Below are 26326 nucleotides of genomic sequence, written 5' to 3' on the forward strand. Positions count from 1 at the left end.
AGGGATCGCAAGCAGAACAAATTCAGCAGGTGCTAATGAGCATTAATCTCTTGGAGGAGGATCTAGTGATCTTCACAAACAGTTGATTAAAATATCTGTGTAGTTCAGAAAGAAACATGGATCCTGATGTGCCCTGACAGGTGAAAAGAAAGTAAGACTGAATGCAATGATAGTTATCTCTATAATCCAGTAGTACTTCTGGTGCTTTGTTGTGTGGCCAGTGATTTGTGCAGAACAGCAACGATTCACAACTTCTTGCTACTCTGCCTCAGCCACATTTTGTCATATGAATTAAAGCAGCCAGTCTAACTATGCTTATTTTCCCTTCTGTGCAGAACGGCATGTTGTAGTTCCTGTTTTCAGAGAAAATGTGTTTTTATATGCTGTGCCGTCCAAATTTGAAAGATACTAATATTCATAAAAGGTCATTCTTTCACTGATTTTGTAATCCTCATTCTCAGAAAAATTAATAGCATAGGGAATATGTGCTGTATATTTTTTAATGTTTTACACAGATCGCCTTTTGAAAAGATTATCCAACTGAGCATCGGGTGTTTGCTGCCTAAATAACATAGGAACATTCAAAGGGTGCATTGACATAGAGTTTATTGCATATAGCATATTTGCACTGTGTAGTGGCAGATAATAATTTTTAGATAACTTTTGGAAATACTAGATTAATAAAATACTCTTGTCTTTTTAAGTCAGAGATCACTGCTGCTGTTTTTTTGTTAACAGTGTTATGTTCAGTTTCCTCTATGACTAAAACAAGTGTTACTGTGTGTCTCATGTCTTCCTTTCTTGAGAAGCAGCCAGGTGTGGGAGTAGACATACTTAGGAAACCCCCCATGTAAGTTCTGTGACTCCCTGTAGACCACCCCTCTTAAGCACCCAAGCCTGAAATGAAATAAAATGCTCTTTAGTAAAGTTGCATTGGGCAAGGGAGTGTGCAGAAGAAAATAATTTTTATCTTATGAAAGGAAAAATCATTTCTATCTTCTGTGTTTTAGATGTGTAAGTAAAGGTTAAGCTTTGTGGTAAGTAGAGGAGAGACAGTGTGCATGGTTATTCCTGTTAATTTTATTACGGTTTAAGCCTGTTTTGAGTTTTTCCATTGCAAAACTGTAGCTAATTTATACCAACCCCTCAACTTTTTCCCAGAAGCACTTCACACTAGAAAACCTCCTATGCTAATAATAATGTAGGAGAAGAAAGTCCATATGACTAACAGGTACAAAGTGACACCAGTTATAACCTTCAGAAAGAAAGACAGACTTAAGGGAGCTGGATCCAAGCCATTTACATTTTTTATAAATTTGGGAATAGCTGCAGTTGAGCAGTCTGTATCTGGAAATCCAGGTGCCTTTGTGTTGAACCATTAGTGCAATTAAAAGGTATTTCCTTTTCTTACTGGGGGCAAACTCCAGCAGTTCAAATACCCGCAATTCTTTGCAATACCACTAGTGCAGCTATGTTCCTGAGACTCTTTTTGACTCATAGCCTGCTTTTAGCAGTTGTTTCTTCTGTTGTCCCATCAGGATGCTCTTGCTGGCAAGTTTTTCTTTGTGGTGTGGAATCAGCTTCTGGAGTGTTCTTTGAAAAATTTTTAAACTTTTGTTTTTCCACATGACTTTCTTCTAACCTTCCCTTAATGTAGCAAAACATCCGACAAGAAGAGAAAGTATTTTTATTTGGAATTTTTAAGAGGTTGCTTAAGTTACTCATGGTTGATATTTCTTCACTGTTGACTTCTCTACATGAAAATATATATAAAAGTAGTAGTTACATTTGTAACTTTTACTAAGTTTAATGAACTCAGTTTAACAAGCCTAATTCTCCCTTGGTATATGTATCCAACTACTTGCAGGACTGGGCCAATGCATGAGAACTGGAAAATAAAAGTGACTGTAAACAAATAAAATTGATGAGCCAATTTTTACTGCCCAGATGAGACATTCCAAAAAGAAATGTCAATACTGAAAAACTGAACTTCAGTTCTTCAATTTTTAATAACCTCATAAATTAGCAATCAAATAAATTTTGTGACAGATGAGAAGATACGTTATTACTTAACATAGTTACTTCAAAAGCCTTCCAGTAAAATAAAAATGGTGGCTTTCGTTTGTATCTTTCAATTCTGTGTTCCAGTAAGAATTCTGAAATGTACCTCCAAAGATTCAGAGCGTGCAATGGAGAGAATGCCGTTTTTATTTTTACCTGCTGTTTTATAGGCAGAAACTACTGCATTTGGCCTTTTCCTGATCACATTATGTCCTGTTTGTTTTAACTAGGGAAAAGTAGATAGTGTGCAGAGAAATAGCCCATGTTTAGCATGACCTCCTGGAAGCAGGAAGGCAGTTCTGATAGGTACTGGTTAGGCTCTTGTGCTTTGCATTAGAGCCAAGACCCTAATGTCTCCATGAAAACAGAGCCTTCAGTCCCTCAGAGTCAATGCTGGTAACAGCATTACAGTTGGTAACAGTTAGAATTGATGTAGAAAACCTTCTGGCCTCCTCTCTCAGATCCTCAGATCCAGATTCATGCTGTACTTGATCTACCTGCAGGTGCTTTGCTGATAGGGACAGTCCCATGCTTCCTGTCCTCACCATCTCCAGCGATGTGTTTTCATCAGTCATTGCCTTTGACTCAGGCCCATCAGTTGTGTGGCTGCAAGCTCAACCCCGCAAAAAAAGTCTTTTGTTGGATCAGTGAGCTCATGTGTAGTTGTGACATTGTTAGATCTGATGCAACAGGAGTGGGAAGGTGCTGCTAAAGAGAGGATTGAGTGGGACCACCCTTTCCACTGCTACTTGCAGGTAGATCAAACTAAATGCATTGTAAAATTGTACCCAAGAGTTAGAAAAGCAATTCTTTCTAGCCCCTGAAAAAAAGGATAATGATACCAAATGGTACAGATCACAAATGGAAGGAAAAGGAGGGGAAAGAGTAAGAGGAGAAAGGCAGCTGGGGGTACTGCAGGGAGAAGAGATAACAGGGAAGAGGAAATAGCTAGAAAAGCAGGAAGAAGGATTAGAGAAAAATCAGGACATTATATATTGACAAATAGCGGCAGCAAATGCAAGTAAAAATTAGGAAACTCCTTTCCCTGGAGGTTGAACATACTGTCCTCAGCCTTCAAACATGATGCTTCAGTCTCAAGAATGGGCAGAATTGAAATGCCATTGCTTTGTGAGCAGTCCACAGTAATAAGCTGGATGCTGAAAGCCAGGATCTTTGACCTCCATGAGCTCTGTCTGAGCGAAGCGGTGAGGGAAAGCCACAGGCACAAGTGTCTGTCCTGAGAAGCATTTATTGCTGAACAGGCACGGCCCTAAGAGGCTGATGAAAAGTCCCTCTGAAGGAAGGGACTGGCAGTGGGTTTGCCACCTCAGGATGTTGGTTCATAAGTGGGAGGCCAGCCTGGATGTGGCTTTCATAAACGCTTAATCCTGAGGTCGCAGATTTCCCTTTACTGCTGCTTGCTGCTTCCCCACAGGGCAGACCAGATCACATGTAGTTCTCCAATTTCGACAATAGGTGGGGCTGGAAAAGCAGTGTGATTTAGGGCTCGGTCCTCCTCTGATACCAACAAAGGCTTCAGTGCTGAATCATTTCCAAAAGCAGGTATTACTGAAATCTCAATGTGATTCAGTTCCCTCAGCTGACTGTGAATTTCTGAAATCTCCATACAACTCTTCCTGAGTTCATTCACGTCATTCAAGCTGCAAAAGCTGGGAAAGGTTTATAGTAGCAATATATTGTCTGTGCGTTTGAGAGCAGCTTCCTAGAATGAATTGGGTTTGTGGTTGTTTTTTTTTTTCTTTGTCATTAGGGAGTTAAATTAGTTATCTACTTTATTTGTATTGCAGCTAAGAACTATGGGAAATGAGGGTGTGCTAGAAGTCCCACTAGCTGAGACACAGATGTGAAAGTGTTTCCTGTCAGTCTGTTTTTACAGCTAAGAAAATCTTTGGTTTTACTTTGTTTTCTGCAGCTATTTGATGCTATCAACTGCCTGGCAAAAGACAATGTCCGGTTGCTTGTGCTGGGCCGCAAACACATGCTGATTAACTCTTCGAATTGGCAAAGAGACATTATGAAGGAGATGCAGAATAAGGCAGACTTCTTCTTTGCTGAAAATATGTAAGTTTAAGAAAATGGCTAAATGTAATGGAGATCATCACCTGATTTATGTGCATTTCAAATCAGTATAAACAGCCGTAGGTTTTAGTACCATTACTAGTATCTCCGGCTCTGTGTGCGTGAAAGCAAACATATCCCTTGCTATACTTGCTTAAAAAAACAATACATATTAAAAGTTGCATTATGAAGAATTTCATCACTTAGAATCATGTTGACATCTGTATGGTTTATTAGGATTTATAACTGTTAAAACCACCAAGACCACAGTGGCCTGAACTTACAGAATACCTGATAGCGTCAGCGTACAATTGTGGTCTGCTGTGTTAGCCCTGCTTGGGGGAGGATGAAGTTCGTGCCTGGCCAGTGTTGTTTGGTAGCCCAGGAGTGTGGAGAGTCTGGAGCGCTGACTTCCTTGGTGCTCCCAGAGGAGAATATTTCTGTGAGTGGAAATAGACCCTCTGCCTCTCTAAGAAGCACAACCCCCTTGCTCTCGCCCAGTCAAGCCTGTCTTTGGTTCTAAACTAGGAACATGCCTCCACATCTGTGTCCCCTCTCTTTGCCCGGCTTTCCTCAAATAATGAATCTCAGTTTTCCTTTTGTTCCAGCTCCACCTATTCTCCATCTGAGCTGGGCACTGTTGATCCTTCACCTGTCTCTGCCATTTCTCCTGTGACCCCAGTTCCCAGAACTTCTGACCAAGTTCCTTGTCCCAACAGCCAGTCCAAGTCTCTTCTGTCTGCCTCCTTGTTTCACATCTGTTCCTCACCCCCTCTCCAGTTCTGGCTCTTGTTCTCTTTGCTGTTGAATCACATTACTTTCTTTCCTGCTATGCAAGCACCAACAAAGGGAGCTCTGTTACCCCAGGTTGGAAATCCTCGCTAATCTTGTGTCTTGTCACTTACTACTACAGTAATATGCAGCAATCAAAAAGTGGTTTCAAGCAAAGTTCTGCTCAGCTTCTCCAGGGACAGGGTATCTCATGCCCACTACAGATGTATTTTTAGAGTTTTTTTTTCCCTAAAATTGTTTCAGTTTAAGAGCAGCTAATGCTGAATATATTTTCCAAATAATCGTAGTATCTTTTGGAAGTATATTTACCCATGTAAAGACAAAGATTCAGAGATTTGTGCTGTTGCCTACATTACACTTTATTTTCAGTTGTGATGATAGTTTGTATTCCAACGAAGTTTTGGGGCTACCCTTATGAGTTTTAGGAGTTCTGTTCCACACAGCACTCTTAAGTTATGTGGCAGAAGATTATATTGTTGTATTGTCAGATTTTGACAGGAGGGAAGAACACGCAGGGTAGCATGCAATTAATTTTTCTTGCACTCTAACTTTTGGTGCCCTGTGGTAAGCAAAGGTCTTTTTTTTACCAGGAAACTAGAGTAGTGATGGGAATTTTCAGTGTTGCTGATGAATAAATCTCAGATCAGCGTTTGATTTATTTCCTGCAACCACTTACTGCCTTGTGAATGATATCTGCCTTTTCCATTTGTTTGTTAAGCTCTGAAGATGATGCCTTCTTGTTATATGCCACTCTTCGATCAGGCAAGCACTGCAAGTTTGTTACTAGAGACTTCCTCCGGGATCACAAGGCTTGTCTTTCTGACAGCCTGACGCGTCATCTGTTCCGGAAGTGGCAGCGTGGACACCAAATAGCGTTTTCCCCTTCTGTAGAAGGAAAGCGTATAAAGTTCTTGGTAAGTTTTCTGCTGAAATCAGAAAGCGCACAGAACATATTCATTAAAGATACAAAATTTTAAACTCTGGAAGCAAAAAGATTCTTGTTGGAGTCTAATAAATTGACTTGTACTAATGGACTCAAAACTCCCATGCTTAATGAAAATCCACTGTATCCACAAAGCATGCCACAAACATGAAAACTGTCAAAAGGACAAGAAATGCTGCCTAAATGTTTAAAATGTAAATGTGCATTTGTGTATACAAATCTTTCAATTTCTGTAAAACGTAAGTGCAAATATTTTTTCATTTATTTTAAACTTTGAAATACCTTATTCTCCTCTGTGGTGCTATTATAAAATACCATGCTTCTAACTCTAGAACAGAATTTCTTTCATCTTCATATTAAAGAAGCAGGAAAACACAGGTATTTCAGTATTCACTGTAATATTAGCCTAACATATGTATAAAGTTTCATGAAGGAAAGCCCAGAACAGTCAGGTTTATAGTCAGTATTCAGCTGTGGAAATTACAGTCTTCCAAGCATAATATCATCTTATAGCAGAATACTACTGTTATTGTCTAGGAGACATGCATCCTTGTGGGCCACGAACAGTACATTAACAGGAGTGCAGCTGTTTTAAGATTTTTCTAGGGAAAAATTCATCACATGACGTTCCGTATCATGCAGTGTTTTGTTATCTGGTCCTTCTGCATTGTTATTGCCTACTTAAAGGAATGCTGCGCCTATGCAGATTTATTTTCTTGCTGCTCTGGTTAAAATTGCAAAATAATATTAATCATTACAAACAGACCATAGAGATACAGTCTTATAAGAACGACAGCCTTTCATTCAATGTTGCCATATATACATTTATTTTTATGGAACCAAATACTGAATGTAGGGTTACCCGAGTATCACAGCTTTAGCTACACCTTGTTTCTTTCTTTTGTACAAAAGGGCTAGTAACTTTCACATCTTAATTCCCTTAGAAGTGATTTGGATGATTGATATTCCCAGTCATAGCTGTCTTCTAGGTTATTCTGGAAGCTGTCATGGAAAGCAGACTTCTAAGATTATACATACAGAGTGATAGTATGTTCTGAGAACCGTAATTGCCAACCAGTAATGTTTCTTTTGTATTTGTGTTATATATGTTGAGTTAGTATACCTGTAACATAATAGATCAGAAAAATAGTTTATTATAATTGTTCGACTAGATGCTCTTTGAAAGTGTTAGTGATAAATCCTTTTCTTACATCCTCCTCAGCACAGAACAAGTCAGTTCTGTAAAGAGGTACACTGGAAGAGCAAGCACAAGATGTCATTAATGTAATTAAATCCTATCAGTTCAAGCCTATAAACTCCACATCCTGAGTTAATTCTCATATGATTTCATTTAACCAAAGAGGAAAACAATCATTTTGCTATTTCTGGAAATTGAATGCATTATGTTCAAATTGTTATTATCTGGTGGAGATTGAAGACAGAATTTTAACCATTTATAATCACTCCTAGACCACAAAATACAAAAAGATGTCTTAGTTTTTCCTCCAGTACTGAAATTTAGAATTTTTTTGGTGTAAGGAAGTAAATGAGAGTTGCTATAGAGATGAATCTATGGAGATATCTAAGGTAAGTGTTGGAAGTTATAACTCCCTGTAACTGGTATTTTACTAATATATTCTGTAAAGACTAAAAAAATCTTGTTATCTGTCTTTATCCAACAGCCTGCGTTCTGTTATGACTGTGTGGTACAGACTACAGGTGATACATGGCATATCCCCTATAAAGAAATTTTTGAGAAAAAATATTCATATGAAGTACCAAGAAAATGGCTCTGCATTCAACAGAAAGGATGAAGAATGTAATTGCAAAAGCTGAAGCTGCCTTTTTTTCTAATCACTGTTGCTGACTAGGAGAACTCAGCAATACAATTATGGGATTAATGTGTGAGGCCTATAACTAAAGAAAACTCAATAACTGCATTTTGTCAAAATCATTCCTGCAGTAAATCTGTTAACATCAATGGTGGTCCCGCAGGGATGAATTAGGTCCATTATTTCCACCTTTACACACGACTTCTGTAGCCTCTCAATGTGATTTGAATTAAAACTTGTTTTTCCCTCTTGGAATTTCAGGTTGTATTTTTTTAATCTTTTTTTTTTTCTCAAGCTTTTCATTGACACTGAAATTCATAAACTCTGTACTTCAAAGAAATTAAGCAGAACTTCCAAAGTAACTTCAAAATGGGGACGGCTGACCTTGCAACAGTGTCGCACAATGTCTGTAGCCAACAAATGGAGCCAATGGGGCCAAATGGTATGTTTACCATTTTACAGACACACATAGCCTTAATACTTCCTAACAGTAACTAGAATTAGAATAATTTTATCACATATAATGCAAAAGATTTGTTGTAGCAACATGTTAAGATTTTGATTGGAAGAATTAGGGAACAATGAGTGGGATATCATGTGGCTCTTTCACACTCTTAAATTTGCTGCTTCTGCAGGATTTCGTGTCACTGGAAGAGTTTGCTTATGGCAGTGCCTGCATTTTCTCAACAAAAATTTAACATAACTAGAATTTCTTACAGGCAGTAATAGGACAAAATTGAATTTTGTATAGATCTACTGTAAGTCCACATTGGATGACTCCATCACGTGCATGGTTTTGAGCAGCTATTACTCTTTCTTTGGTCTAAGTCAAATACTGAATCTTTGATTCCAAACACTTAAGTATTTTCTCAGTTACTTTTTGGCAATCTGGCTGAATGCTTGGTAAATACTTCCATTTCCCTGTCCCCTTTTCCTCAAGGGAAAAAAAATCTGGCATTAAACTCCAGTGTTAGAGAGCGGGATGGCTTTGTACATGGAAGGACCGTGAGGGCAGGAATCCTCAGCCAGGAGGAACAGAGGTCTTAAGAGACACGGAGGTTGTAAGAATCATCAGTGTTGTGGAGGGGATGCACAGGGATCGATTGCTTGCTGTCTCTTCCAGTACAAAAGCAGCATCAAATGGTGCTGGCAGATAGAAGGTTCAGATAAAAGGTGAGGTTTCAGGTGAAACCGCACAACGCGTCGCTGTGCTGAGCAACTCTTTGCCGCGGCATGTCATGGATGCAAGAGGTTCACATGAGTTCAAGGGGAGACCAGCAAGGGCTGTTAAATAACCAGACACGATCTGTGCCTTGGGAAGTCCCTTCAGAGGGCTGGACGCTGGAAGAGGACTCAGAGAGTGTATCATTAAAGGCTCTCTGTAGTCCGAATACTTTACCTTGGGCACCTGCTTCTGGCCACAGTTGGAGACGCGGCACAGGACTAGCCAGGCTCTGCGTCTGACCCAGCCAAGACCTTGTGTTCTCTCATTCTCTGTGTTCCAGAGCTTGCAGCACAGCTTTCAGCATTTCATGTCTGCCCACAAAGTGCTTCCCTAATGAAGTGGACACGCTCTTGTCTCTTGTAATATGTAGCCAGATGTTTTATTCTCCCATAGTATTAATAAGCAAGGGAAAGTATATAAAAAAAATTCAAGAAAGCAGACTTTTAATGTATGGCGTACACAAAAATGCACCTGTAATCTGCTATTTCAGCAAAGAGCAAGCTCACCTAATAATACTCTTTTAAAACAGAGGTGTGGATACCAAAACACAGCTTTTCCAACCCTTTTAATGATGGACTTTAAAAGAAAGCCTTCCCGCAAAGAGTAGGGGAAATCCAAGATGCTTGAAAGGCAAAAAGAGCAGATACTCATGCGTTTAAATTCGGGGAATTTCCCTTTGTACTGGACACTGATAAAAAGCCTTTTAAACATCACATTATAACGCAGCTGTGGCAACAGTTACTCATTACGAGTATTTTAAATACCTTTTTTGAGGTCAAGGTATTTCTTTGTTTTAAAAGTCTACTCACTGAACACGTGAAAATGTTTTGTTTAGAAAATTAAGAGAGGTTTTGTTTTCCTGGCCGTCTGTACAGCTCACGGCCATGTTTTTCTCCAGTTTTCTGGTATTTCCGTGCGCATTCCCTAACGCGCCCCCAGCACGGTTTGAGGTTTTCCACGAACCATGTCATTTGATGCGCCCCCGCTCGCCGACCCGCGGCCTCCACCCGCCTTTCCGCGACGCAGCCGCGGCGCGCAGGCCGTCAGCCCCGCTGCTTTAACGCCCTGTTGCAAAGGCCTCGCATCTCGCTCACCGTGTAGGCGACACGCCGCCAAAGGACCTGCGCGCCGGCGGCGAGCGGCGCCTGCGCACTCCGGGCGCGCGCGGCCGCCCCAGCGCGCATTCTCGGCAGAGGGGTGGCGGCCGGGGGAAGAAGGGCCGCCGCTCTTGGGCATGCGTAGTGGTGGAGGCGGAGGTGACGGTGCGCGAGCTGTGTGCGCTTGGGCGCCTGCGCGGGACCCGTACCCCGGAAGCGCTCCGCTGTGCCGTGCCGTGCCGTGCCGTGTCTGGGGAGGCGGCGGGGCCCTGCACGCTGTGAGCCGCGCGCCGCGCCCCCGCCATGTCCCGAGGCTCCAGCGCCGGCTTCGACCGCCACATCACCATCTTCTCGCCCGAGGGCCGCCTCTACCAAGTCGGTGGGTGTCCGGCCCCGGCGATGCTGGCGCTGAATTGCCCCGTCACGGGCCCGGCCTGCCCGCGCCGTCTCCGCCGCTCCCCGCCGAGCGGGGCTGCAGCCACCGCGGAGCGCCTCCGCCGAGCCCAGCTGCCTTTGCGTGGGGGAACGGGGCGCCTCCCCGGGTTGGGGAGCCTCGGTCTCCCGCCTGGTCCCGTGGCCTGCGGGGAAGAGCCGCCGCGGCCCCGGTCCCGCCGGCGCGGGGGCTTGGGAGTGGGGTCCCCGCCTGAGATGAGGATAGGCTTAGGGCAGGGCGGGCCCTCTCGAGTGTCCCCTGCCGCGGGGAGGCACCTCCGGGGGCTCCACGGTGCTGGATTTCAGGTGTTCGAAGCCCACGCTAACAGTTATGTAGAACCTGTTTATTCCCCACAAAGCATCTTTCAGTTCATCGTGCCTGGGCTGTGAGCGTTGTGCTTTGCGATCTCAGAACTGCAATAGCTGTTTGAAATGGGACTTGAACCTCCTCAAACACTGCGTGCCAGAGTAACAAAGCCGGTGTTTGGAGGTAACCTCCGGTCTGTCTTGTTAGACCTGAATGCCATGTGTTCTGTATGTCATGGCCTGTGAGACAGCAGCAACCGTCTTTTATTTCCACGCTTGGAATCACAGAATAGTTGGGGTTGGGAGGGACCTTTAAAGGTCATCTAGTCCAGCCTCCCTGCAGTGAGCAGAGACATCTTCAACTAGATCAGGTTGTTCAGAGCCCCATCCAACCTGACCTTGAATGTTTCCAGGGGTAGGGCATCTACATCTCTGGGCAACCTGTTCTAGAGTTTCACCATCCTCATTGTAAAAAAAGTTTTCCTTATATCTAGTCTGAATCTATCCTCTTTTGGTGTAAAACCTTTATCCCTTGTCCTCTTGCTACAGGTCCTACTAAACTGTTCTGTAATTAAGCTATAGCCTAGCTTCATTGTTTTCTGTAGGCCACGGAATGTTTTATTCTTGTTTTTACAGTGCACCAGATTCTGCAGAAAAGCCTCATAGTGCCCCTTCTGCAGAATATTCCAACAGCATAGTCAGCTCACAGTCCGGCAGGACAGTTCATTGAGAGTGCTCCTGAAGGATCCTCACAACAGGGCCAGATGAATTGTTTCGGCAGCATCATCCTGATGCCATCTTCCACTGGAGCTTAGTGCCTCTTCCCCAGCTGCAGTGGCTTCACTGCACGTGTTGCGTGGCATGTCCATGCATCCATCTGTTCCCCAGGGAAGAAGGCTGCTGGGACCAGATAGCATGAATTGTCCATGGTAGCCAGTAGTTTCATTTGTGTCTGCCCTTGAGTTTTTCTCAGGAAGAAGGCTATGTGGAATAGGCCTCGTGGGTAGGCGGGCCAGTGTCAAGCAGTTCTTTTTCCAAGGCACGCCTAGGAAAGTGTCCATGTGTAGGTGTCTATACACAGATAGAAAGTTACCCGTACTAGATACCTACGTACAGGTGATGTCTTATGTGGAACGTGTATAAGGCTTGTATGCAGCTTGCATAGTAAGCCTTCTATGTATGGGTGGTAGGGGCAGCATTTCCTCATGCAGGGTGTCAGTGGCTCTGTGATGGAAGAGTCATGGGCTCTGACCTTCCATTGCCATTAGAACAAGCTGGTTGGTCTGCGTCACCTTTCTGGCTGTTTCTCTGTTGCAGTTCTACTTGCTGGGAATGGTTTCTGCGTCCTGTAGCAAAGAGGAAACAGCCTTGATTTTGTACCTCCTGGGTATAGCCAACCATTAGATTAATGTGTGAGAAATGTGCAGTACCTCCATATCTTTTACCTATGTCTTAGAAGCAAGTATCTGCATGTGTATTTGAGAGCATCTGCGCACAGCCTGAAGCCGTCTTAAAGATAATTTTGAGTACCTGTATGCTATGGGAAATAAAATACGTAGGTGTGTGTATGTAACTTGAAGCAAGTATGAGCTCACTCTGCCTGCAGCCACGCTGAAAACTCAGGCGTGGTGCCACACTGGTGTCTCTGTTGGCCAGCATCTAGCCACACCATGGGCAGAAAGCTCATGTTTGCTTGTGGACAAATATCCAGATGTAGCTTTGTTCGTTCTTTTGTTTATTCTTTTTGAATCCTATACATCCTTGTCCATGTGCTGCCAAGGATGGGCATGGACATGTGTTGCTTTAAGGCTGCCAGTAGGCTTGAGGTTTTTTCTCAACGGTTTTCTGGAAACACTGAGATTTCCAGCATAGCGGTATTGGACTGAAATGCCTGTGCTTTGACATAGATCTGTCTTCTGCTTCTGAAGCTCAAAAAGCTCATGTACCTTTGAAGGAATATCATATTAGAAGAGTAACAGTTATTTCATCTATATTTCTTGTTGCTGTGGTTAAAATCCTTCAGAGTATCAGTGTTGTCTTGCCACCTATTAGTTCCAGTCTTGAAAAGTGATGTGTCACCTAAGTGGAATTTTGGGAGGTGAAGAAAATTAGTATGTTGAAATATCTGGTTGTTCTGACATATTTAGAGAACAGCAAGGGACTACTGCTTTCAGAAAGAATGGGTGTGCAGTACTACTGAAATACTTGCATAGCAGAAAACAGACTTAAACACCACTACCAATATATGTATTTGGATTTTCTGGACTGTAAGAGGCCTTTTGGCTTGCCTCTTTGAAAACTGAGTATTGCAGGTAGTGATAGGAACAGGGTGAGAAGAGACTGCTGTTCAGCGAGACTGCTTGTCATTACTTGTGAGAAAAAAGTTTGCAAAGGCACCTATTCTTCCTGCCTAAATGTCACAGAACAGTTGAGGTTGGAAGGAACCTCTGGAGGTCATCTGGTCCAACTCCCTGCTCAAGCAGGGCCATCTAGAGCTGGGTTGCCCAGGACCACATCCAGGCAGCTTTTGAATATCAACATGGATGGAGACTCCACAACCCCTCTGGGGACTTGTGCCAGTGCTCAGTTGCCCTCACAGTGCAAAAGTGTGTTCCTGATGTTCAGATGGACCCTCTGTGTTTCATTTTGTGCTTGTTGCCTCTGGTCCTGTCACTGGGCACCACTGAAAAGAGCCTGGCTCTGTCCATCTTCTTTACACCCTCCCTTCAGGTATTTGTACACATAAATTAAGAAGTGTTGCAGAGCCCTGCCCTGGGCCTTCAAACATGACCAGTTTGTGGACAGTGCTAGTTCATGCCTCACTGGGATCTGTGCTTTGCTGCAGGCTAGCACTGATCATCCCTGGGAAGGTGAGTGAAGAGGTGAGCGGAGTTGTTCATCTAGCAGAGGGAAAGAGGGAACATTGTTTAAGGCATGTTAGGGTAACCAGTAAATGCTCTGGTGCCTGAGAGTAATAAATAAGGTGCCATAAATACATGGCAATCAGCCCTTCCACGGCACTGACTGAGCAGATTGGACATGAAGGTCCTGGTATTGCAAGATGTGTGTTTTCATTTTCAGATTATTCATCTCCTGTTGTGCAGTCTCTTCTGTAGATTTGAATACGGCTTTTAAAACAGCTGAGTTTCATGCTCCTATTATTTTAGAAGATAGTTTTTCTAAATTCCAGTCTTAATCACATAGCTAACAACAAATTCATCAACATAAAAGATTTTTAAAGCTGTTGTTCTTCAGGCTTTTGGAACCATTGATCAGAGGAAGTTTATTTCATGGATCATGTCAGGTAAACCTTAATCCATGACATTTATCTGAATATTTCTGTTTAGTTGGCATGTGCATAGGTTTAATTTTTAAAAGTTAATAAAAGCACAGTGTTTGAATGTCAAGTCAGAAAATGTGATAGTAAAGTTAAAACCCATCTTCTGTGCCTGGTCCATTATTTCAGTTTTCGTCTGTATCAGTTAAAATCTACAAAAGAAAATTATATCCTTGCAGTGATGATAATGCTTGACATACTAAACTTCTGCGTGCTAAAAAAATCTTATTTAAGGATTTACCGTTACTGTAGATTAAGGTTGGGCTGTTTTGGTCAAGTGCAGAACAGTCTTCTTGTTTTAAAACAAATTCTGTTGCTGTTAAGCATTCTAACGGAACAAAAAGGCATATTAGTAGAAGTATTTGAAAGAAGCAGTGATTTCCTGGTTTAGGAACCAAAAGTGCTTTTGTGCAGAGAGTCAATGACTTAATTCTCATCAGAAAGTTCTTGTATGCATTGTACTAAAGACCTTAAAGACATTTATTGCATATTGCATGTATTGCACAAATATTAAGGTATTGAAAAGGCCAGGATTTGGTGAGATTTGGTGAGATTTCTGCATTGAGGGGAGGTGTGTCAGAGTTATTCGTACCAATATCTCTAACATTGTTTTAACTTTTATGTATTTTTCTAGAATATGCTTTTAAGGCCATAAACCAAGGCGGGCTTACATCTGTAGCTGTTCGTGGGAAAGATTCTGCAGTAATTGTAACACAGAAGAAAGTACCTGTAAGTAGTCAGTTTTTGAGGGAGAGGCTGGAAGGAGATGAGAAAAAAGGTGGGGGTGAGACTCTGCCACAATGTTGTTACATTTATTAGCATTGACATATATTGCTGTTTGAATATCTTACTCTGATTCTGCTTATTACAAGTTCTAGCTCCTTCTAGTGCTCATTTGTACGTTTCTTCACCAAGTACTGTAATATTGGGTTTCTCGGTAGTTGTTGAAAGGATAAAGCTAAAATACAAGGCTGGTCCTGCTGTACTTTAGCATGCGCACATTACTCTGGCTTGTAAGGGCTGAGTTGCCCACAGTCAGTTTCGTGATTTCTTTAATTCCTACTCAGAAAATGTTATACCAATAGCATGCGGGACAGATTTTCCTGAGTGTTTCAGCACAGCAGTGATGTATTTGTTGACAAAGGGGGAAAACCCTTGCGTTTGAAGGGCAGCATGCAATAAGAGCACAAGTTTTTGTATGTGTGTTCTCAAAGTTTCATCAGAGGGAAAAGGACTTTAATGTTGGTCATGCTCTAGCTGCCATCCTTTTCCAGGTATTTCAGTTTATCTTCCCTATTCTCCTACATCTTCCTTTGCATGCCTTTAGCAGTAAACCATGGAAAGCCTGAAAGACAATTTTCAGCTGGTAATTGATTCTTTGGGCTCTTCTGTAGATACCAAAGCACCCAGAGTCTGTCTTTTGGGTTTTTTGTACTTGAAGGACAGTGTTTTCTATTAGAATATTTCTATTTCCTTTTTAGGACAAGTTACTGGATTCCAACACAGTGACTCATTTATTCAAAATTACTGAAAATATTGGCTGTGTGATGACAGGAATGACAGGTATTTAATTCACCGTCGTCTTAAGTATGTGAAGTGTGTCAGATTTTTCATGTAGTTCACTATCTTTGCATCAGATAAAACAAATAAGTGCTCTGGGAGATTTGTCCCACTCAGTCTGCTTTTGGAGAACTTGTCTAGTTCTGATGTGTATATTTAAAGACAACTTAAAGTTGGGCCTGGAATTTGCATTCTCAAGCAATGCCAGGAAAACATGGTACACGTTCAGTGAAATTAATATTAGTTCTTTCTGTCTAGCTGACAGCAGATCCCAGGTGCAGAGAGCCCGCTATGAAGCTGCTAACTGGAAGTACAAGTATGGCTATGACATCCCTGTGGATATGCTGTGTAAAAGGATTGCAGATATTTCTCAGGTCTATACGCAAAATGCTGAAATGAGGCCTCTTGGTTGCTGTAAGTACAGTGCATGAAGTTAATCTTTTCTGTTTATTGTCTAAGCTTGCCAACTTCAAGTATAAGAAATTCTCATCCATTTTCAAATTGTGTGAGATATGGTTGCAACTGAAAGAGAAAGAGCCAAATGAAAGAGCAGTGTTGGAAGTCTTGAATTGGGCCATGATTTTACCATTGGCTCAGGGTTTGAACTGGGGTAAATGAACTAGCCTCTTTAAAACGTGTGATACTATTTCACCTAAGTTTTTGGGGCCTAGTCTGTTTGCAATGCACGGTGTTGTCTGTGAATGGGAGATGCTCTTTTGACCTGTGTCTGCGTAAATACCACTGTTAAAACAGACATAGGGAGAGTGCAATTATGCTTGTGCAGATCTTGTGGTTTTTTTATCTAAGTAGTATGTATAGGACAAAAATCTGCATAATTTTTGCTCTTAACCATGATATATGTAATGTAGAGAAGAAGCGCTTAAATATTTCAGTTGCAAGTATTTCTACACCACTCTTGTAACAGCAAATGTAGCTTAAGTTAAAAAAAATAAAAAAGTGTGTAAAGTTGTTTTTTGTAGATACTCCTGGTCACCTCTGTGTTCTGAGGTTGGTTCTGACTTGTTTTTTTCTCTTATATTTGGCTGTGAGCAAATTACAACTGTACTGTTAGGCTGTCCGGGAACTGAGATAAAAGACTTAATGTTTCCTCAATTACTTTTTCATTAAACATTCTGTCTGGGTTTCTTTTTGTTTGCTTGGGGTTTTTTTTTTCTTTTAAGAAGAATAGTTTCAGAATTGATGAATCACTTCTCGTAATCATAGTAGACACTAGCACTTCTCACTAAAGCAGTAGCATTGAGGGTTGCACCACAGTTTCCATGATGGGGCGATTTTCCCATGCTTGTAATGTTCAGGAATGATTATTTCTTTCTTCCCTTGGCATTTCCCATGCCTTGATACTACTGGAAAGTGATTATTTTTTTTTAATTCATGAATAAAAATGAATTTTTCTTAACTTCCCTTACCCATTTTTCTGAAGAGATGATGGGAAATTTTTTTTCTGTTGTAATAATAGCTGCTCAGAAGCTTATCAGCTACAACCACCAGTTAAAAGTTACACAAGTGTATGGAGAAAACCTTGATCCTGTTCTGTTTTGGGGATTATTTTTTTTTTTTTGGTAGGTATTGCTTTCGAGTTATTTTTAATATATACATTGCGATTATACGACAGTAAATCTAGAAGTGTGGGTGAACATAGATGCATTTCAGTGATGTGACTAGTTTGTGTTACTTGAAGTCTGTCCAGCTTTAAAGCATTTAGTCAAATGATCTTCAAAGACTCAGTTTTGTGTTCTGATACTTCCACGTTTCATTTCAGATGTTTTTTTTCCTTAAAAGAGGAAAAGATGTAATGTAGTGCTTTTCAGGATTGCAGTTGAGAAATGTAAAGTTGATTTTATTTTTTTTTTTAATATTTCCATTAATTTCAATGTATTTGTAGATTTGCTTTCTGGTAAAAGGCACATGTTAATAGAACTATTGTTTACACCTTTAAAGTGCCATAAAATACACAGGAAATGAACTGTGGCTGGGGTAACTGTATGGGGATTAAACTTTTGTATTTCCTGACTTTGTGGTTCTCCACACACTGAGCATAGCAAAAATGTTTCTTTGTTTAGCAAGTAGCCTTCTTTGGGAATGATAGAAATCTAGTTTGCACTAAATTGAGTTGTGCATCTGGTAATGAGATGCTGGTAAGAAATTACAAATTAGAGAGAAAGAGGAAATCACAGCTCTAGGTATTGGACTGGTTCCCAAAAACGTACTGCTGTGCATGCACGTGTTTTATGGGAGAGGAGTATCTATTCTGTTCTGTTCATTGAGTTGAATGAAATTGCTAAAACTGGGGAAAGAAGTAAATAAACAAATTTTCTCTTCAAGGTATGATTTTGATTGGTATTGATGAAGAACACGGCCCTCAGGTATACAAGTGTGATCCGGCAGGTTACTATTGTGGATTCAAGGCCACAGCTGCAGGAGTTAAACAGACAGAGTCAACCAGTTTTCTTGAAAAGAAAGTAAAGAAGAAATTTGATTGGACATACGAACAAACAGTAGAGGTAGGCCAGCAGAGGGAAATAAAGACTTGTTAAAGTATTTTTAATGATACGGTGTATGTAGGCCTGTGATATAAAGGAACGCAGTTGGGCATTTCCTGTTTTCTTACAGTTCTGTATTGCTGCCAGAGCAAGTACAGCTGCCAGAGCAAGTATAGTTATTCCAATGAGAAAATTGTTTTATTTTGCAAGTGTTTAAGTGGTCATCTTATCTGCTTTTTCTGCTTTACATTAGCTGAAGCAGAATTTATAATTGTAGGACTCCCACTGCAGCTGGTGGTTGGTTACTACAGTGCTTGATTCTGAGGATACCAGTACAATTTTCTTTTAGTGGCACTTACAACAATCTTCTTGTTAAAAACCATTTCAAACAGGATGGGGTAGTGCTTGTCTGTCAGTTTCGTAAATATAACGCAGTTGTTACGTGTGAAAATTGTTGTTCAAGGCCTATTATAAAAATGTATCCTATTTATAGACTACGTCAATGAACTTACTCTGTAATCTTCCCTACTTTTTCACTTGCACTGTAGAGATGTGCCTAAACAGTCCTCTCCATGGCCCACCTGTTTCTCCTGCCAGGCCTTGTTCTTTTCTCGTAACGTTGTGTTTCCTGCATCACAAGATCAGCAGTTGAAATGAGGAATAATAACCTAAGCAATTGATCCCCCTCTAAGATTAAACAGAGTATTGTACTAAGATCCATGTGAATGCTGTGCAGATTCAGACCTTCAGCTAAATTACTTCTGAAGTCTACATTACTGTGAAAGTACCATTTAAATGGAAAGTTCTTCAGCATAAATTCTTGAGTTTTATGTGTATCTTAATAAGTACTGATTTCCTTAATATGTGTTCCTTTAAAGATTAGACCCCGAGAGAGTTGAACAATCATAGCATACTGAAATTGAATGTATTTGAAATTCCCTCAGAGACCCTTTTTTTTATCCTGGCTAAATAATTTTTACATTAAGTGTATTTTTCTGTCACTGCTTGATTACACTGTGCATGTCTCTTAGTTGAGCAGTTGGAGGTAGATGAAACAATCTTTCATATTCTTGTTTTTAATTAATAAAATTTATATGGTATCATGCAAATACTTAATTGGTAACTAATCTGCCAGTCAGCTCCCGGATGCGCTTCTATACCTTTTTGTTGTCTTTGTTAAACTGCTGAGATTGTGAATGTAGATCAGAGACTGCTGCTCTAAAAGTCAGCAGTGATGGGCAGAAGCAAGTCTGTCAAGCAAATGCAAGGATCACAAACATGATGCTCTACACACACAAAAAAAGAGCGTTTTCTGCCTTTTTTTTTTTTTTTTAAAGCTTGTGGTGTGTTAGACATGATGCTCCGTGGATGAGAGTTTTGGGGGTTTTGTTGTTCGGGTTTTTGTTTTTTTAAAAAACCTGGCAGTCTCCTGATAAGCCATCTGTAGTCTTACAGATTTATTGCATTATCAGTGTATTTTCACCATATTGAAAATAAACTTCAGAAAAGTCTTGTCTGGAGTTCTGCATTTCCTAACAAATTACTGATCAGAATTAAAGGCCAGCATGCCTGAATAACTGATTTGATAAGCATCTGGCTACATAGCTGCTTTATGGAACTTCTTTTTGTGCTCAGTCATCATTTTATGAATACATCTTTAGCATCTTTATGACCCTACTGCAGGGTTAAGTATGAGTGAGGTTGCAAAGAACACCTTTTAAAACAGGTGATGATTAGCGTGGAAAAAAAATAAGTTAAGCCATGAAATGCAGCTTTTAAAAACAGCTAACATAATTACCAGAAGAAAAGCCAAAATGGAAGCTATGCAATTGACATGTACTTTGAGTAACCTTGGACTGTAATGATGATTTGCCACTAATGAAACGTGTTCTGTCCTTGGGACCTGGGGTTTTAATCTTTGTATGATAAAAAGTTTTGGTTTTGTTGTGGTTTTTTTCTGCTACAGATATGACATGTCCCTTTGGGTTTTGTAGATTGGGTTTTTTAAGGAGAGGACCAGAAAGGAACTGTATTCTGTAAGAAGGGGAAAGTATTTGAAACTTTTCAGCTGAAGTTTTGAGGTGGAAGGAAATAGCTTAAAACTGGAAGGAAGGGTAGTTGTTAATGCTATATGTCTATTTAAAAAAAAAAAAAAGCCTTAGTGCTGTTTAATGATAGGGGGTTTTGTCATCTTTCAGACAGCAATAACATGCCTGTCTACTGTACTATCCATTGATTTCAAACCTTCAGAAATTGAAGTTGGTGTAGTTACAGTGGAAAATCCTAAATTCAGGTAAGTGATCAGTGTTGATAAAACTTGGTGTGTTTCTCTGGGTATGTGTGATTAGTTTTAACTTCTTATGTAATGGGAAATTGAGGAAAAGAGTAAGTGTCAGAAGTTGGAAGTTTTGGAGTTTTGTTTTTATTTGTAACTCTTCAAAATGTGTAGGGGTAAAAGGCACTGTAAAAAATATGTTAACACAATTTTAAATATTTGACATTTTAAGGGATCCGGTAGAGAAAAGTGTTGTCTTTTGTTTCTTAAAAGGGTATTGCTTTATGTGATGACTAAAATGTAGTTACATCTGGTCTAGAAGGTTTTTCATTCTTAAAAGAATAAAAAATTTTCTCTGGAGTTCACTTACAAATTATAGTCAGCACAACTGACACAGTAAAGTCTGTTCTATATTAGTGAAAATTTTGCAAGTCCCTTTTTTTTTTTAATCCTTTTCAAAATGGGATCTTTAAATGACTCTAGCTCATCTTGCAACTGCAGCAGTTTTTAACATCTCCAGTTAATAGATTATTAATTTGTATGATTTGAAATATTCTATTTACATTTGACAAGATAAAATGATCCTGGATTTAAAAGTCATAGCAGTGATTTGCAACTGGCTGAACCTTTACTTTCTGAGTACACTGCATTCCCACCTAGCATGAAAGCAGGACACCTGCAATTTCCTCCCTCCCCGGTTACTGCCTGGATCCGAGTGCAGCAAGCACACTGTGTGCAGCAGGGTTACTTGGTCAGTCTATCGGGACAACACCTGGAAATCTTCCTGCTGAGGGCTATACCTCACATCAGATACAGTGTCCTTGACAGCCTTCTCACATCAAAATGTATAGCTGCGGAAGTATGCATGAAATGTGGGATAATAAGTTTTGGGGCTTTTTTCTTAATGCGAAAGGACCCTCTAGGTATGTCTTACCCAAAATTTAGTTAAGGCTGGCTTGCTGCAGAGGAGTTCAGTTATTTCTGCCTTAGTCTTTCATTACTTTTTTTTATTAAAAAAAAAAAAATAGAGGAACAGCTAGGTGGGAAAGAACAGTCCTCTGCTGCTTTAGTCTAGCTGCTTGGTAGGTGGGGACTGGAGACAGGCTTCAAACCTTTGGGTCCTACAGGTGCAGTCTTTTGAGTGATTCCTAATGTGTTTAAAGTTGATGTGGTGGTGATGGGTGGTTTGCATTTGGTGGTGTGTGTTCAGGACAACAGAACAGCACAGCATTTTTGAGAAAGCATGCAGGAGCTGCATTACCCCTTCTCTACTGCTGCCTAAGGGTCAAGCGTTAGCTTTCTGCCAAACTTAATTGACCAGTCCTATGCCCTTTTCAGAAAGGATGGATAACAAGCAGAGAGAGGAGGCTATGAAAACCTGTGTCCCCCTTGGAGTAATAATACCAATTACCATGCCCATTCTTCTCACCAGGTCCCAGCTTGAAAATACGTTACTCATGAGGAATTACCTGTTCTTTTTCCTACCATTTATTACCTCTTTGCTCTCCAGCACCTTTGATTCTTCTTCTATTACACAAAAAGAATTGGAATTGTCGGCCTGTGGCCCTGGCAGCAGGGTTTTAAAGGGCTGAAGGATGTATTGTATAAAACTTACTTGTGTAGATACTAGGTTGTAATATTGAAGGTTAAGGGGAAGAATCATTTAAGCTATTAAAGATTTCTTTTTGTTCTTTCAGGATCCTTACAGAAGCAGAGATTGATGTGCACCTTGTAGCTCTGGCAGAGAGAGACTAATTAGCATTCCCATTTCCATTGCCTGTGCTTCAGGCCAGGTTATTTGGTGCAAAGAAAACACTTGCTAATGGCTTTAGATTATGAGTGGAAAACAATGTTTGCTTTATGTTGTATTTTACTCTGTACAAATAAAACAGAGGTTTTTGAAATACTTGGTGTCTCCTTTTAATGTAATTTTTTAAACTTTCAGTTCTATGAAATTCTCACCATAATGCTTGATGATTTTGAATGTTTTCTGTGATTATTGCTTGACTTTTAGTTGTCTTTTAAGGTAAATTTTATACTCTACGCTGTATTTTTCATCTGAGCTATTTGGCACCTAGTGTAAAGTTTTCTATCAGATTATGGTGTGTGTGTGTCTTGAGATAATGCTTATATTTACATGTATTCTCTTCTTGCCCTAATGTTGAAAGGCTTATAACGTTACTGGTTTAACTGTGGGGAAGTTAAGAAGATCTTAATGTTTGCTCAGGTGTATATGAGGATATAGGACAAAAGTTGAAGGAAAAACTTGAGCTGCGATTCCCAGTGCATTCCTTTAGACTGATGTGTTTGGGGTGCAGGTAGTAAATTTAATGGACAATTAAACAGCTCTGAAGCTAACATTTATTTAGGGGAACAGATTCTGTATGCAGTGTACTTTGGGATTTTGGCTGTTTGTCACTGTCATGGTTTAACCCCAGCTGGCAACTAAGCGCCATGCGGCCGCTTGCTCACTCCGCCCCAGTGGGAGGGGGGAGAGAATCAGGAAAAAAGAAGTAACACCTGTGGGTTGAGGTAAAGACAGTTTAATAGGGCAGCAGAGGAAGAGAAAATAATCATGATAAAAGAATATACAGAACAAGTGATGCACAATGCAGTTGCTCACCACCCACCAACCGATGCCCAGCCTGACCCTGAGCAGTGGTTGCTGCCCCCCTGCCAACTCCCCACAGCTTTATATGCTGAATATGACATCCCATGGTATGGCATTTCCCTTTGGCCAGTCTGGGTCAGCTCTCCTGGCTGTGTCCCCTCCCGGCTTCTTGTGTACCTGGCAGAGCATGGGGAGCTGAAAAGTCCTTGACTGGTGTAAGCACTACTGAGCAACAATTAAAACATCAGTCTGTTATCAACATTATTCTCATACTAAATCCAAAACACAGCACTATACCAGCTACTAGGAAGAAAATTAACTCTACCCCAGCCAAAACCAGGGCAGTAACCTACCTGGTTTTGAGGCTTTCAGCAGTGCCAGAAACAATATTGGGGCTGGGTGGGGCCAATAGACAAGAATGTCTCTGGGAAGCAATTCCCCTTGCTCCTTCAAAGGTTCTGTGTTAGGAGAAGAGAGAAGACTGCAAAAACTTGAGTCAAGGTGAAGTAAAAAGCACTTTTGTTTTGCTGCAGTTGAGGTTTCAGCCTCAGCAGCAAAAAGGGAGACTATGAGGTTGTGAAGGAGGAAGAGACACTGAGGGGAAAAGGGAACATTACCAGGCATTTCTAGCTGTTGGGTAGACATGAGAGTCGTCTTGGAAGAATGCCAAGCTAATACAACTTAACTCCTTGCCTTCATTCCTCTGCTGTGCTCTTCCTATATTGACTGAATTACTCCAAAATTCTCGTTGATTTTTTTTTTTGTTTTTTGAGACCTTTGGGGAAGGCCTTGTAAGTCATCAGAAACTGGGATTGCTTAATTTTTTTCTTTTTGCTTTACGGTTAAAGCCCCTTGAATGTGTACTTTTCAAGTTCATTGTAGTAAAAGAGATGCAATTCATGACTGGTGGTTTTAATAAAAGATAATGCCAACCTTATGGGATAACTGGGTTGAGGAGATTCAAATGTACTGTGAATTGTCAACTTCACAAAGCTTCCTGAATTTCCATTAGTGCCTCCAAATTTCAGCTTCCCTCATGTCACACAGTGTAGTAGAGATGCTAAGATGAAGCCACCCTTGCTTCTGGTTTGGGGTTGGTTATCTGAGAATCCTGTGTGGTTTTCTGCAACAATTGGCAGAACAAATACTAATTGCACATTTGGAAAAGTCTGTGTCGTTCCAAGTGACAGCTGAGTTTCTGAAACTTCCTAGGACCTTTCTTCCTAATACTCCAGTTGTATAGCAACCTGGAATTTCAGTAGACTTAAGTCATCATTTACTCTGCCATAAAACGTCATCCACTGATACTTTGTTCTTGATCAGCTTCAATTGTGTATGTAGAACTTCAGTAATGACTTCTTGAACAAAAATTAAAAGGAAGGTGACTGTTGGGGAGCCATGTGACTAGAGCACATTTGCATAGTATTAAAACTCCTTGCAACACCTTTAGTTCTAAATTCTGGAGCTTGTATGTGATTGTATAATTCAGGTGGTGGTTCTGAGAGCAATGGGTGTTTGTTCATACCTTACACTTTTGCAACGCAGAGCATCGCATCTTGGGTTCGGAGATGGTGAAATAAGCTGTCTACAATATATTAGCTGGGAATGTTGCATCTTTTTTTTTAATAAGCAAAGTTAAAAATGTACCAACTGAAATGTAATTTTTGCTAGTACTTTGTCCTGTAGTGAAAATTCATGGGTCTCCTTCCACACTAATGATGGGGATTTTTCTGTTTTAGTCAAAGCTTTTTGTTGTTTAAGATAAGGCAGGTCTGCAGATGGGGATACCTGACCTAATGGGAAAACCCCATGTATTACACATACACGTGATCACATTCCTCACACCCTGGAGCAGACAGCACCTGCAACCAAGCTATTGGCCATGGCTAGTGTGGAACTGTACCTGGTATCACCTGCTGTTCCAAACCTGGCACCTGTAGAGAAACAATAGAGTATGTGTGATATGATCCTAAGACTTCTGGTTTGGGTAGAGCTTATCAAGAGTGATACCAGACTTGGGCTCGCTCCATGTATTTGTGGTTTGTTGTGCCAGTGCTGAAAGCTCTGGTAGATGCAGTTACAGTGTGAATGTTTGAGTAGTTACGCAGGAATATTTGCAAGTCTTATTTGCATATTAGATGCAGATCAGTGTTAGCTGTGCTAAACTTGGGTTGGCTCTACACAGCCTTGCAACTGTCCATGTTACATTCCCAGTGCTCTATTTGTGGTGTAGAGTGTAAGGATGCAAATGCCAAGTACATGCAGTCAGCTTAGGTAAGTCAGTATTTATTGGACTCTGAGAAAAGCATCTGGATTTCTTATGAGCAACCGCCTCCCCACGGGAGCCCCAGAAGCAGTAACGGCATGTCTTACAGACAGAAATAGCTTAATAGGGTATCTTAACATAAATGGTCTGTGGGTCATCACGAGCTGCCTGTGTATTCATTCTGGAAACAAGATGCAGTAATGAACCTCTCTAGGATTTTAGATACTGAAGTGCAATGTGTGGTACTGAATCAACTTGTAATGCACAAAGGTAGACCATGCCTTTTCACTGTAAAGCCTCCAGTGATGACGGTCTAAGCACAGAGGGGTAGACGGGAAGTTTAGGTGGAATGAGTACGTGTAGATATTTTACAGCAGTTTTAATGACGTGGAATAATAAGCTGCATTCTTCCCTGCCTTTTGTGTCCTGTTTCTCATTAAGCCAATGTCCAGGTGTTTCAAATAAATATTTTTGTTCAGTGCAAATTCTTGGAAGTAAGATGAAAGAACTAGATCTGTAGCTTGCTGGCATCTGAAGGAAAAAAAAAAAGGAATAATTTTCCCATTACTTCTTTTTGCCCTGACACAGAAGCAAAGCCTGCTGGTTTGAGTTTTGCAAAACAGCAGCCTTGCTGGCTCATGAGATCAAGTTTTGTGAAGCATATCCGTGATGGTATTCATGCTTTTTTCTAGAAAAAACCCTACACCACCAGGGTAGTAACAGTAGGGGCATTGCTTTTCATTTTGTAATCAGTGAGTTTTTTTCATAAGGGAAGTTCTTAAATTGTCGTAGCTTGTTCCAGCCAGTTCTTGCTAGTAACAATTTGTTCTGTCCTCTTGTTTTGCTGTAACCTAAACTATTTGGAAACAATGCAAGACATCCTGTAGTTCAGGATCTGTTGGAACACTGAAGTTAAACCTCTCATGCCCGAACTAAAACAAGGATCATCACATGCTTATGCAAAGCTGCTTAAAATAGAGTCTGGATTTTGTTTGTTTATCATGATTCT

The 26326-nt window shown here is 40.7% G+C and overlaps 2 protein-coding genes across 2 annotated transcripts in view; both read left to right on the top strand.

The window, feature by feature from the left end:
- PRORP (protein only RNase P catalytic subunit) overlaps nucleotides 1-7962 on the top strand; it is a 53081-nt gene extending 45119 nt beyond the window's left edge. The window contains exons 6-8 of the mRNA XM_075103348.1: nucleotides 3995-4143; nucleotides 5651-5846; nucleotides 7558-7962. Coding sequence (XP_074959449.1) covers nucleotides 3995-4143; nucleotides 5651-5846; nucleotides 7558-7689 — 477 coding nt within the window. The 3' untranslated portion in view covers nucleotides 7690-7962. The remainder of the gene's footprint in view (nucleotides 1-3994; nucleotides 4144-5650; nucleotides 5847-7557) is intronic.
- Nucleotides 7963-10088: 2126 nt separating this feature from the next.
- On the top strand, nucleotides 10089-22346 carry PSMA6 (proteasome 20S subunit alpha 6). The gene is made up of 7 exons (XM_075103365.1): nucleotides 10089-10408; nucleotides 14739-14833; nucleotides 15586-15667; nucleotides 15923-16078; nucleotides 18008-18186; nucleotides 20364-20458; nucleotides 22138-22346. The coding sequence occupies exons 1-7, from the start codon at nucleotides 10333-10335 to the stop codon at nucleotides 22193-22195; spliced, it is 741 nt and encodes a 246-aa protein (XP_074959466.1). The 5' UTR covers nucleotides 10089-10332; the 3' UTR covers nucleotides 22196-22346.
- Nucleotides 22347-26326: the final 3980 nt, after the last annotated feature.

This window comes from Phalacrocorax aristotelis, chromosome 9 (genome assembly GCF_949628215.1).
Source record: "Phalacrocorax aristotelis chromosome 9, bGulAri2.1, whole genome shotgun sequence".
NCBI classification, from domain to species: domain Eukaryota; kingdom Metazoa; phylum Chordata; class Aves; order Suliformes; family Phalacrocoracidae; genus Phalacrocorax; species Phalacrocorax aristotelis.